The sequence below is a fragment of the Anomaloglossus baeobatrachus genome, chromosome 6 (assembly GCF_048569485.1).
Source record: "Anomaloglossus baeobatrachus isolate aAnoBae1 chromosome 6, aAnoBae1.hap1, whole genome shotgun sequence".
Taxonomy (NCBI): Eukaryota; Metazoa; Chordata; class Amphibia; order Anura; family Aromobatidae; genus Anomaloglossus; species Anomaloglossus baeobatrachus.
In genome coordinates this window covers 201316494-201330146 of record NC_134358.1, presented here as the reverse complement: position 1 = coordinate 201330146, position 13653 = coordinate 201316494, and the positions used below count along the sequence as shown (strand labels likewise).

The 13653-nt window shown below is 42.0% G+C and overlaps 1 protein-coding gene across 1 annotated transcript in view; it reads right to left on the bottom strand.

The window, feature by feature from the left end:
• Positions 1-7079: 7079 nt before the first annotated feature.
• The window catches only part of ZNF407 (zinc finger protein 407), a 678079-nt gene continuing 671505 nt past the window's right edge, over positions 7080-13653 (bottom strand). Inside the window, exon 9 of the mRNA XM_075314622.1 lies at positions 7080-8748. Coding sequence (XP_075170737.1) covers positions 7460-8748 — 1289 coding nt within the window. The 3' untranslated portion in view covers positions 7080-7459. The remainder of the gene's footprint in view (positions 8749-13653) is intronic.

The window sequence follows — 13653 nt, the reverse complement described above, 5'->3', positions numbered from 1 at the left end:
GGTTGACAAATTCAAGGGGGCCGAATACTTTCGCAAGGCACTGTATATTCCCTGAGAAGATATGCTCTAGTGATGCCGCTAGCAGAGGCTATTCCATTTTTAAGATGTTACTCCTACCGGCCACACAAAGGTGTGCATTATGAGGAGCTATTGGACTAAAAATAACCTATTTACTGTTTTTGCACAGGATCCTCTTCTGTTTGTGTCAGCCCCTGTGTTTTGAAACTGAGCTAGTTGTACTGTGCTGATGTGATTTATTGGGGAGAGCGCTAAAGTCCTCTGCTGTAGCAAATAACATCACTTCTCAGATTAAAGGAAAAGTCAGGGATGAGTTATGTTACAATAGCCCCTGAGAGTGCCATCATACAGAATATTCACTATCTTCCCTCCCTCCTTTTATGAATTCAATACAAACAGTACCTGCTGACCAGCAGCTAAGTACCTCTATATGGTTTTGCACAAGCCTTACACTGGATACAGCTGGCACACCTTTATCAATTTATGACTGGATAGATTCAAATTGTCTCTCCAGGAAAGGAGACAAACTCTAGCGCAGCGCCAGCTATTGGAAGTAGAGATCCTAAAAGTCAAAAGTGGATTTTTAACAATCCTTTGCATATGACTTAGGATTTTATGCCAGATCAGAATCCCAATTTGCAGACACAGTGTTTCAGGGTGCTTGCCCCTCGTCAGTGCAAAGTATGGCGTGTTTGATCCGGCTCATGAGAAGCTATGTGGGGACCACGGGGGAACACTATTCTCCTTAAGGAGACTTTGCAAGCCAGTCTGGCTGCCAGTAAGGGGACTTATAGCTGCAATGCCCCTCTGGGAAATAACTGGATAGAAACATTTTATTAAAATACATTGAATGCAAAAAAGCTTAATTTTCAATTAGCTATCAATTACTCAGCATTTTTGCTCATGGGACAACCTCTTTAGCTATTCTAAGTAGATTTTGCTAATTAAAAAGATGAACATATACAAGAGATAAACTGTCCAGCAACACGAAACTTGATATAAAACTTGTAAAAATTCCCGTAATGACTGTAAAAAAACCCCTGTGATCCACTAATTTGATATTGAAAGCCGATTCTAAGTATAGGTTTTTAATATCTGATTGGTGGGAGCACCACTCAAGGCACTGAAGCCAATCAGCTGTTTGAACAGCGACTCAGCAAATTCCATAGGTCTCCCATGGGATTCAGGCCTAGAGAAAGGTCACTTTATTTGAGGTACCCCAGTCTGCATGATGCAACCTCGAAGAGCTGGAGTATTGTCACCATGTACTTAAAATTAGGCCTGTGTTGTTCATGCAGAGGCACAATGACTTGATTAATGATGTTATGCAAACAGTAGGGGCTTGTCAAAGTAGAGTTCACAAAATGTAGGGCAGTTATGTATTGACCAGACATACCTGCCCTCACTGTAAAACCACCACCACCAAAGGCTCATTTAATGACAACAGTGGCTGATGCACAGCACTCTCCTTGACATCTCCAACATAAATGGCGGCCATAATTTCTGTTCAGTGTGAATGCCTTTCATCAGTAAACAGCACTGAGGCCCACTGGTCCCTCTTCCAGGAAGATGATGACACCTGTGATGGTGGTATGATCAGGTACTTTTGCAGGTAGTCTAGCATGCAGACCACGCTGATGTAAACAGTATCAAATAATTGGACATGACACTTGGGTGCCTTGCAACTCCCTTAAATATGTGTGGACTTGTGTGACATTCATTATCCGGTTCCGAAGAGCATTGTTCACAAGGAAGTCCATTTTTGCCTTTTTGCCTTTCTGTGACTATTCCAGTCTCTATGTATGTCTGTTGCAACCTGCTGATGACACTCTGTGACACACTAAGCTCAGTGGCCATGTCCATCTGAGAACATCTTGCTTGAAGCCTCGTAATGAGGAGGTACTGCTGATCAATTGTTAGGTGTCGTCTTGGTCTCATGATGTCAAAATGTGAACAGCCTGTTGAGGAGGACTGTTTAAATACTAATTCTAATTGAACCCCAAAATGTATTGGGCGATTCATGGATCAAACCCCTGTTGGGAATTTTGCTCCTTGTTAGAGAACAGCAAGGTGTGCAAAAATTAGTGAAACATTGAACAGTTCCACATCTGCATTTAAAACTTTAGAGAAGGTCACCTTAAGTTCACCTGAAAAAGATGGAGTGCATTTTAGGATCATCTTAAAATTTCACCCGAAAGCCAAATATCCCTATCTTTCTGTGAGTCGTGTATATGGAGCTGAGAAGTTCTGATTCTGTACACTACTTACATCTTGCTGCTGTAGGAGGTGACACAGCTGATCGATGGGAGTGCCGGTGGTCAGACCTCCACTGATCTGTGATATTGATAACCTATCCTTAATACACCAATATTAACAATGTTACAGAAAACCCTTTTGTTTTATAAGGTGTACAATTCAGACAGATTTTTAAAAGGAATCTGTCAGTAGGTTTAGTTTCTACTAATCTGAAAATAGTATAAAGTAGGGGCAGACAGCCTGATTCAAGTAATCGGTCACTGCAGTTTCAAAACAATCAGTGTATTATCAGGAGGAGATTAACACTATAGGACCTGGTGTCCCATGCAAGATAGTCAGGCTACTCTGCGTAACCCCACCCCCAGCACTAATTGGCAGTGACCAATCAAGAGTGTGGATGGGGTTATCAGAGCTCAGCATTTTGACCACTGCTACATCTACAACAGGGAAAACAGGGATTCTATCAAAACTGAACCGAGCAGTCCATTAAGTGGTACATTACTAGAATCAGCATCTTTTCCCTACATCATGTTGCTCTCAAATTCCATACCAAAAATCTGTAGGCAGATTCCCTTTAAATATAGTTCCAATTTCCCTGTTTCCTTTCACTCAATCATTGTTGAACCATAAAATTAAGCGACCTGTAGAGGGTAATTAGCAAACTAATTAACACAAAACTTGTCTCCCCCTAGTGGTGACTGCATGCAGGTGGGATGTTATTATGAACCACGCCTATATGAAGCGAAGCAGAGGATTTGAGGATCGGAATTAGATACATATAGATTGCCAAAATAATAAGCACAGAGTTTTCAAATGCAATTGAAATAATAGAATTAACCCCTAGTTTGCAGAATCCTTAAACAGACCAGGTTTCAATTAACTTTTAAAGGAAAATAAAGATGTGCTATAAAATATTCACAAACATTATTTTTTTTTTTATTTGCAACAATTCAATAAGAAAAGACATTGCATATGACGTTACATCGCTTAAATTGCCTCTGAAAGCATTTATCTAACATTACACAGCAAACGGAAAACCAGCAATATGAAGCACAATGGTTGTATGACACGTTAACAGAAGGGTCTATAGCCAAATCTAGGATATTACTCAAAAAGAAGCAATTGTCAAACAGGGTAGTGGATCTGTCACCTCCAAAATTAAATTACTTAAACATTTATATAAGGAACTTAGGCCCTATAAAAATTATACTGATATGAGGAGATGAGAATGTCCACAACATTAGTGTGTGTCTCATCTCCCGCTCCTGTGGCCACACGGTGCTGTGTGATTCTGTGTGCAGTGAGCGGCCATTACATATAGGAAAGGGATGAGAATATGCACATTAGTGTGTGTCTCATCTCCCTCCCCTGTGTGTAATGGCCACCTGCTGCTGTGTGATTCTGTGTGCAGTGAACGGCCATTACATATAGGAAAGGGATGAGAATATGCACATTAGTGTGTGTCTCATCTCTCTCCCCTGTGTGTAATGGCCACCTGCTGCTGTGTGATTCTGTGTGCAGTGAGCGGCCATTACATATAGGAAAGGGATGAGAATGTGCACATTAGTGTGTGTCTCATCTCCCTCCCCTGTGTGTAATGGCCACCTGCTGCTGTGTGATTCTGTGTGCAGTGAGCGGCCATTACATATAGGAAAGGGATGAGAATATGCACATTAGTGTGTGTCTCATCTCTCTCCCCTGTGTGTAATGGCCACCTGCTGCTGTGTGATTCTGTGTGCAGTGAGCGGCCATTACATATAGGAAAGGGATGAGAATGTGCACATTAGTGTGTGTCTCATCTCCCTCCCCTGTGTGTAATGGCCACCTGCTGCTGTGTGATTCTGTGTGCAGTGAGCGGCCATTACATATAGGAAAGGGATGAGAATGTGCACATTAGTGTGTGTCTCATCTCGCGCTCCTGTGTGTAATGGCCACCTGCTGCTGTGTGATTCTGTGTGCAGTGAGCGGCCATTACATACCGGAGAGGGATGAGAATGTGCACATTAGTGTGTCTTTCATCTCGCGCTCATGTGTGTAATGGTCACCTGCTGCTGTGTGATTCTGTGTGCAGTGAACGGCCATTACATACAGAAGAGGGATGAGAATGTGCACAACATTAGTGTGTGTCTCATCTCGCGCTCCTGTGTGTAGTGGCCACCTGCTGCTGTGTGATTCTGTGTGCAGTGAGCGGCCATTACATACAGAAGAGGGATGACAATACACACATCAGTGTGTGGACGTTCTCATCTCCCCATCCTGCTGCTTTCTGATCCTGTGTGCAGCGGACAGTGGCTACACACTGGAGAGCAATGTTAATGCGCCTATAGTGACTGTAGGTGTTCGCTTGGTCACTGCAGTTCAGTACATGCAAAGTAAGCGCGATCAATCACCATACGGGAAGTGGTGGAGAATGGAAAATGAAGGGGTGGAACTGTGCAATGAACTTTTGGCCTCACTACCATAGGAGTGCACTGAATACCCCTCACTTACATATCTGCACGACTATTATTACATAAAAAGAAACAACTAAAATCTACAATTCCAGTATGCTTATAGGAGCTATATCTCATATATAAATGTCTAAGTAGTTCAATTTCAATTTTTGAGGTGACAGACTCCGTTTAACATAAAAAAACAGTAAAAACAAATACCCACAAAATAGTAGTCCTTCCCAGGTTATTGCTAGGTTTCAATACGTGTCAGCTATTTTATTAATTGGAAACAAAGAGGACAAGAAGAGAGAATGGCACAATAGTTGAATGCAAAAAATATTATAATTTTATTGACAACAATATCAAAAATATGTTGAATCTCAAGATTCACAAAATTTGCATAATCAAGTGAGGCAGGAAGGATGGAGTCACAAGGTCTCGGATGAGTACAAAACGTTGATGTAGAACACAAGTGAAGATAAAACAGTCCAAGCCGCCGGGTTTGTTTTTGGGCCCATATCTGACATACACTAGCTTTATTATTATCTTTTAATATTCCTATGGGCCCCGTCTTTTTAGTGGCGGCTTGGATTGTTTTATCTTCACTTGTGTTCTACATCAACGTTTTGCACTCATCCAAGACCTTGTGACTCCATCCTTCCTGCCTCACTTGATTATGCAAATTTTGTGACTATCTTGAGATTCAACATATTTTTAATATTGTTGTCAATAAAATTATAATATTTTTTGCATTCAACTATTGTGCCATTCTCTCTTCTTGTCCTCTTTGTTTACAATGCTTCCTGAAGTAGGCACCTCTCCTGTGGGAACCTTTGAGTTGCTTCCCCCAGTGTATGCATAAATTAGCCATGTATTTTTTGTTTACTATTTTATTAATTGAGTATTTACCTCCAAGTAAATAAAGGGAACAGTGTAGCAATTTCATATGGAATGGTTGCATCTTCTCAGCACATAGCTTAATGCCTGGAATGCCATGGTGGCACATAATAGTGAATGCGCCAGTCAGTGCAGATAGCCAAAAATTAGGCAGACTGTGTGCTCGCCCGAAGCAGTCTGTGATGCTAAATCTTTCAGAGATCCCAAAATAAATGTCAATACAAATAGTAGTATCAATCTAGAATATCAAGTAGTAAGGTTTAGAGGATTCTATCATTATCCACGTGTTCTTACACATACCGCAGACCCAGCCGGTACTAACACAATAGTGGAGAAGGCCATGTAAATGTGCACAATGGACTAAGGCTATTTTTATAAATGCGTTTACAGCTCCTAAATTGGCAGGTTCATCACTTTTGATGGCAAGAATAATGCAATATGCAGCACTTTTCTTGCTGTAAAGCGACAGAGCTCATTGTTAGACTGGTTCGGCACAACGCCATGGTTTACATTATGAATGGAAGCCACGACACAGAATTAAACTGAGTCTAACTTGCAAACATAATAATAAAAGTGAATCAAAAAACAACGGCCAGAAGTATGGTCCAACAATCAGAGAAATAGGAAGACAGTGCAGATCTTTTATGAAAAGGGTTTTCTTGTTGTCTAATATTGATGGGCTATCCTTAGGCTAGGCCATCACTGTCATAAAAGTGGGGGGGTCCTACTTACATCAATCACTATCAACAACATTGTGTACCAGCCACAACTGTGCTATTGGCAGTGGCTGTGGCTGTATACCAGAAAAGGTGTCTCCAATGATCTCATATTGATGGCCTAAACTAAGGACAAGTCATCAATGTTACAATTCTGGAAAATACATGTAACTCCTAAAGTAGTTTGTTGTAGCCAAGATCTGATTAGTGCAACTTGCAATAAAATGAGATTAAGCATAAATTATTGTGAACCGGGGCATCCCTAGTAGACAACATTAAACCACCACTAATCAAATGTGTGTGTGTGTGTATATATCTATATATACACACACACACACACACACACACACACACACACACACACACGCACACACACGCACACACACATACTGTGTATTAAGATGACACTGTATTACAACTTTTACAGAGTATTGAATGTTCTCAGTGAAAGGAACAAAATTATAATCTTGTGATACCTTTTAATGGCTAACTGAAATAAAATAAAGTGATGTTACAAAGCAAGCTTTCGAGACATCTCAGGTCCCTTCATCAGGCATGATATGACAAAATATCTGAAGAAACACAAATATATGCACAAACAGAGCAGAGGGATGCCCTGTTTGTGCATATATTTGTGTTTCTTCAGATATTTTGTCATACCTTGCCTGATGAAGGGACCTGAGATGTCTCGAAAGCTTGCTTTGTAACATCACTTTATTTTATTTTAGTTAGCCATTAAAAGGAATCACAAGATTATAATTTTGTTCCTCTCATTGAGAACATTCAATAATATTTCAACTGGCTAACACGGTACCAAAACCTTTTCACTTGTAACTTTTACAGAGTAATGCAAGAATAATAATGGAAAACACTGTAGCGCAGCCCCTGGCAGCGATAGCACACCGCTATACAATGTAATTACTCATTATTGGATTATCTATCAGCTAGTGATTTTGTTTCTGTGAGGAGTTAGTATAACAAAATCTTTGTCTAATAGCTTCTTCTGAATGTTTTGCTTTGTCTGGTCAATTAAAAACATTGTTTCTAACAAAAGATGAGAAACACATTGGGCGCCACAAAATATCACTTGTAGCCTCCTGGTCTTACATAGTGGTTTAGAGTCTGCTCTATGGTAGAAGATCACTCTGTATAGACAACCATGCTGTGTACATCTTGCGTGGAGCCATCATCAGGAATCTGTGTGTCCATAATAGTTTCAGTATGAAGAATACCGCTATTTTCACTGGTTTCGATGACTGTATGTGAATACATGTTGGAGCCTTTGTCTTCTTGTGGTAATTCAGTTACGATATAATGTGTGGTACCTTCCTGATAACTGTCATTACTATTCTGAACCATGGCTCGGGCTAATTCTTCAGTTACAATAATCTGCGAGATTTCTCCATCTTCACATTCAACTAAACGCATTTGTTGATCAGGTAGGCTAAGAGTATGGCTTTCTGTGTTGTGCATTATTATATGAGGACCTTCTCTGGAAACCATGTGAACAGTGCCTTCATCATTTACAATGACTTGAGTGACTCCTTCTTGAATCAGCTGATCGGCTGCAGCAGAATCACAAACTGCGAATTGTAAGACCCCCTGAACCATGTTTTTAAAAGCAGATTCCTGGGAGGCGGCAAATTCAGAAGGATGCATAACTTGCTGAACAACTCCTATTTGTTCAATGTCTTGGTGATCTTCATGCACTTCATGATACACTTGGATTTCCTCTGTATTTGACTCCACACACCCCTGATCATTTGCCAACCTCACCAAGGACTCTTCAACTGCATGATTTTCTAAATTGTGTTGTCTCTCTGCATCTCCAACATTACCTATCTCTGTTACAGCACAAAGCAAAGCATCTAGGGCAGAAGAGGAATCAGATGTGTGTACAGCTTGTGAAGTATCTAAAATACTCTGTGCCATCACTTGCTGCACCACGTTACCATCAGAGTCCGTTAAAGTCTCTATAGCAACAGATTCGGCAACTTCTGTTTCTTCGATCGGTCCTTCAACCACAACTACCTGTGTTGCTCCTTCAGTCAACTGCTCAGTAAGGATTTCACCAGGAATGATGTCTCCCATGTGAGCAGTCTGATTTGTTGCTATAACTTGACCATCTTCTGTGATGTGCACAACTCTTGCCACCTGACCAGCCATGGCCAAGGTCTGCAGAGTGGCTGCTGCAGTTTCCTCCACAGAAGCATCAATGGAGAAATTACCCTCATACTCATCAGAAAATCCTTGAATGATAATGACTTGCTGAACTTGCTCAGGAGACTGTGAAGCTTTCCTAGTGGTTCGGACATGTTCTTTCACGGGAGACGGTTCAGCAGATGTAGTTGCAGTGAATGGGCTATTGGTTTCTACAAAGTTTGCGCCTTGTCCCTTTAGACGACATTCAAATGATTTTGAGACAATACCTACAAAGAGAAAATGTATAAATTAATAAAGGAGAAATAAAGCAGCTTTGATGCAAAATTAATAGTAGCCAGTTATAGAATAGTAGACAGGGGTCTTCTGAATTAATAATGAATAATGACAATAGGTAGAGTAAAACAGTTTTCTGTTGAATTTGAGCTTCCCATTTGTAATAATCTCTCCAGGAAATGTAAACAGTTTTATCAATATTTTATTTTAACGCCCCATGCTTTCCAAGGTTAAAAATAACTAACTGAATATCATTAACCCACCCCAGCTCCAGCGCCGCCTCCACCAGTGTTTGCTGATGTTCTGACTACATTATACGTGACTGCTAAAGCCAATCACTGGACTCAGTGGTGATAAACAAGACACACACACTGCACTTTTGTTGCTATTTTTAATAACTCATATTTAAAGCACCACTCCAGTGTTGTTTTTTAATTGCACCACTGGAGTGGTGCTTTAAATCTAAGTCCCCTGCCCCCGGTCTTATACTCAGTCTATGGCATCTTCACTTTCTATTGCCGCCACTCCTGTTGGTCTCCGGTGATTTGTTTCATGTAGCGCCCTGGAGGTCACAAATCAATGCAACTCTATGAGAGCCTCATTCTGGTTCCAACAGAGATGTATTGGGAGCCTATGACATAACTTCTCGCTTCTGGCCAATCAGAAGCTACAGCCACAAGATGGCGTCCCAGGACTGGAGTGGCATTGGTAAAAGGTGAAGCTGCTGGAAGGTAAGTATATGACAGGGGGTAAAGGGGCTTACATTTAAAGTGCCACTCCAGTGCTGAAAAACAAAACGCTGGAATGGTGCTTTAAGTAACAACTGAGATTAGATGAAAAAAATTAAAATATTTTCCTGTCTTTAACCAAAAGGCTGTAAAAACTGCACTCAGACACTTGAAAATTAGCTCGTCAGACACTTACTCAGGCTCAACGCGAGCACTGAGTATAATGAAAGTTAATGGGAAACATAAGCAATTTTCCAGAAAAATGCTTGAGTTTCTCATTGACTTCCATTATATTTGGTACTCGAGTCGAGCCCGTCCAAGTATCCAAGGGTCCGACCTGCTTGTTTCGAGTACCAAACACCCAAGCATGGTAGAGCTCGCTCATCACTACATTCAACCAATTGCTATTTACAATCAACCATTTCTCATCTGCTCAGATAAATTGTGATTTTTCATACAGCTTTTTTTGTTCTTCTCAGACACTAGGGTCTGTCCCAATGTCAGGAAAAGTATAGAGAGTATTTGTTACAAAAATGTCTGTGACTGAATTCTGTGTTCATGAATTGTGAAGTTTCTGTATCAAGTGCTAAATGTATGACATAAATACGGAAATTTCTACAGGAAATCTTCAAAACCATGTTCCTTCCAAAAACAGAATATCCAACAGCAGCCTGAAAGGGATGTTTGCATCTTTAAATGTGCACCGGAAAAGTGCACACCTGAAGATTGATAGTTAAGACATGCAGTATGGCCAGTCTCAGAGTGGTGTGAAAGACTCAAAGTTTAGAGCCTGGTATTGGCATATGCTATTTGCTAAGGTAACCTGTCACTCAGAGTGCAGGGTGGCCAGCAACCTAAGCAATAGCTGTACACTTTAAAACTAAAAGTTGTTACTTTTTACCAACACTTAGCAATGTTACCCATTTAAGAGACACTTGTAAAGGGTACTTTATACGCTGCGATATCGGTACTGATATCGCTAGCGAGCGTACCCGCCCCCGTCGGTTGTGCGTGACGGGTAAATCGCTGCCCATGGCGCACAACATTGCTAACACCCGTCACATGGACTTACCTTCCCTGCGATGTCGCTCTGGCCGGCGATCCGCCTCCTTTCTAAGGGGGCGGTTCGTGCGGCGTCACAGCGACGTCACGGCAGCCGTCCAATAGCAGAGGAGGGGCGGAGATGAGCGGCCGGAACATCCCGCCCATCTGCTACCTTCCTCATTGCTGGTGGATGCAGGTAAGGAGATGTTAGTCGTTCATGCGGTGTCACACATAGCGATGTGTGCTGTCGCAGGAACGACGAACAACATCGTACCTGCAGCAGCAACGATATTAAGGAAATGAACGACGTTTTAATGAGCAATGATTTTTCACATTTTTGCGCTTGTTGATCGTCGCTCATTTGTGTCACACGCAGCGATGTCGCTAACGGCGCCGGATGTGCGTCATTAACGACGTGACCCCAATGATATATCGTTAGCGATGTCGCAGCGTGTAAACCACCCTTAAGGGTCCGATCATACATACAGTCTTTGGTGAAGTTTTAGCCAAATCCAGAAATCGATACAAAAAAAGGGACACATTTTTGTTATCCCTTTAGGTCTCCTTTAAATAATTTTGCATACTGGCTATAAAACATGACCACAGTGATTTAGAAAAAAAAAAAAAATCTAAATAAATCATACAGGGGCAAAATAGTGTGAAATCAGCCTTAAGGGCACTTTACACACAGCGACATCGCTAGCGATGTCTCTGGTGAAAGCACCCGCCCCCGTCGGTTGTGCGTCACGGGCAATATGCTGCCTGTGGTGCACAACATCGCTAACAGCTATTACACATACTTACCTTCCTAGCGATGTCGCTATTGCCGGCGAATCGCCTCCTTTCTAAGGGGGCGGTCCATGCGGCGTCACAGCGGCATCACTAAGCGGCCGCCCAATTGAAGCGGAGATGAGCAGCCGTAGCATCCCGCCCACCTCCTTCCTTCCTTCCTTCCTCATTGCTGGAGGACGCAGGTAAGGTGATGTTCCTCGTTCCTGCGGTGTCACACATAGCGATGTGTGCTGCTGCAGGAACGACGAACAACATCGTACCTGCAGCAGCAATGATATTTGTGATTAGAACGACCGATCAACAATATGGTGAGTATTTTTGATCGTTAACGGTCGTTCCTGCGTTTCACACGCAACGACGTCGCTAACGAGGCTCGATGTGCGTCACGAATTCCGTGACCCCAACGACATCTCGTTAGCATTGTCGATGCGTGTAAAGTGGCCTTTAGACTTTTTTGGATGACATATTGTATATCACTGTTTATTTATAAACATTTTTTACCGAGAACTCACAAGTCTACACTAGTGTGAAGTGCGGGGCAAGTCCTAGTATTTGTAACTGCTACACGGGTTAAAGCTGATGCTATAAACATTTATTTCATTTCTATATTTTTGGCCAGCAGGGCTCTATGAGTGACTGTCATGGGAAAAGGAAGACAAAAATGAACATTTTCAAAGCATTAAACAGTTTCTAGGTAATATTATACAATGAATCTGGCACAATGCTGTTGAATTAATTTTTGGCAGGGCTTGTGCTGCAGAGGCACGCGCTATGATATCAGTACTTTCCACTAGCAATTTGAGTCTCATTCTGGAGCTTGGAAGAGTGGAGAAATATTGCAAGGAGGAAGGGGGAATATGCCAAATGGTCAGACAGAGGAATATGAGAGCTTCTGAGTGCTGCTCGTGGCTATTACATATTATCATGTATATAGACTTGTGTGTATGTTTCTATAGACAAAAAGGTGCAGAAAAGAAAAAGAGAAAGAGAGGTGAAGATGGACAGAGGTTGAGTAATCAGAATTCATTGTTCTTTAGAATGTCTTGCAAGAAAAACTGAGATTACGATAATATTTGCATAAGCGATGAAATTACACCAAGTGGATAAAACCTTCACTACTTAAGACTACAAGAGATGGTGGAATTAACAGTTTTGTTCCCCTTGACCACCAGAAAGGTTCGCATTAACCCCTTCATTGCACTAGATAGTAAGAAAACATGATGGCCTTAAATACAACCTGTCAGCAGGGTCCCCACCCCACAACTATTTATTTGCGCATCTAAAGGCCCATTTACACACAGCGACATCGCTAGCGATGTCGCTGCCTATTGCACCAGCCCCCATCGTTTGTGCGTCACGGGCAAATCGTTGCCGTGGCGCACAATATCGTTAGTTCCCATCACACATACTTGCCTGCCTAACGACGTCGCTGTGGCCGGCAAACTGCTTCTTTTCTAAGGGGGCGGTTTGTGCGGTGTCACAGCGACGTCACACGGCAGGCGGCCAATTGAAGCGGAGGGGCGGAGAGCAGCCGAAGGAAAGACATCGCCACCTAGTTGCCGGAAGGACGCAGGTACGGTGTTGTTCGTCGTTCCTGGGGTGTCACACGTAGCGATGTGTGCTGCCTCAGGAACGACGAACATCCTGCGTCCAGCACGAGCAACGATATTATGAAAATGAACGACTTGTCAACGATCAGCAATTAGGTGAGTAATTTTGATAGTTACCGGTCGTTCGTACGTTTCACATAAAACGTCGCTAACAAGGCCAGATGTGCGTCATGAATTCCGTGATCCCAACGACATCTCGTTAGTGATGTCGTTGCGTGTAAATGGGCCTTAACTCTTTCAAAGACAAGTTTAGTAATACAGTTACATGGCCAGTCCATCCATTACTGAGAAATTAATGCTTTAATTGATATGCAAATAAAGCTGTAGAATTGAAGCCATTGTCACTCCAGCTCTATTTCCCACCCAGTGCCACCTTGTCCTGCTTTAATGATGGAGCTCTGTGTTGTGTGATTTTTGGCAAAGCAACTGTCAGTCAAGTAAAAGAAGGCAGGGAATAAACAACTGGAAAGACAATAAGCGCAAATAGGGCCTTACCCGCAAAAACAAAGAGGGTTACTGTAGGTTACAAGGCCTACATGTGATTTTTTTTTTTGTCCTCAAGGCGACTGATTTTAGGAAATGTGTTGACAAATAATAAAATCACCAATTCACCATTCTGGGATCATTGCTTCTTCAGCAGCAGCGTGGTTTTTCCCTTTCATTCTCCCACTCACACCAAATACAAGAAGGTGGTGCATGGCGGGCTGTAGAGGTGGAGTGAAAG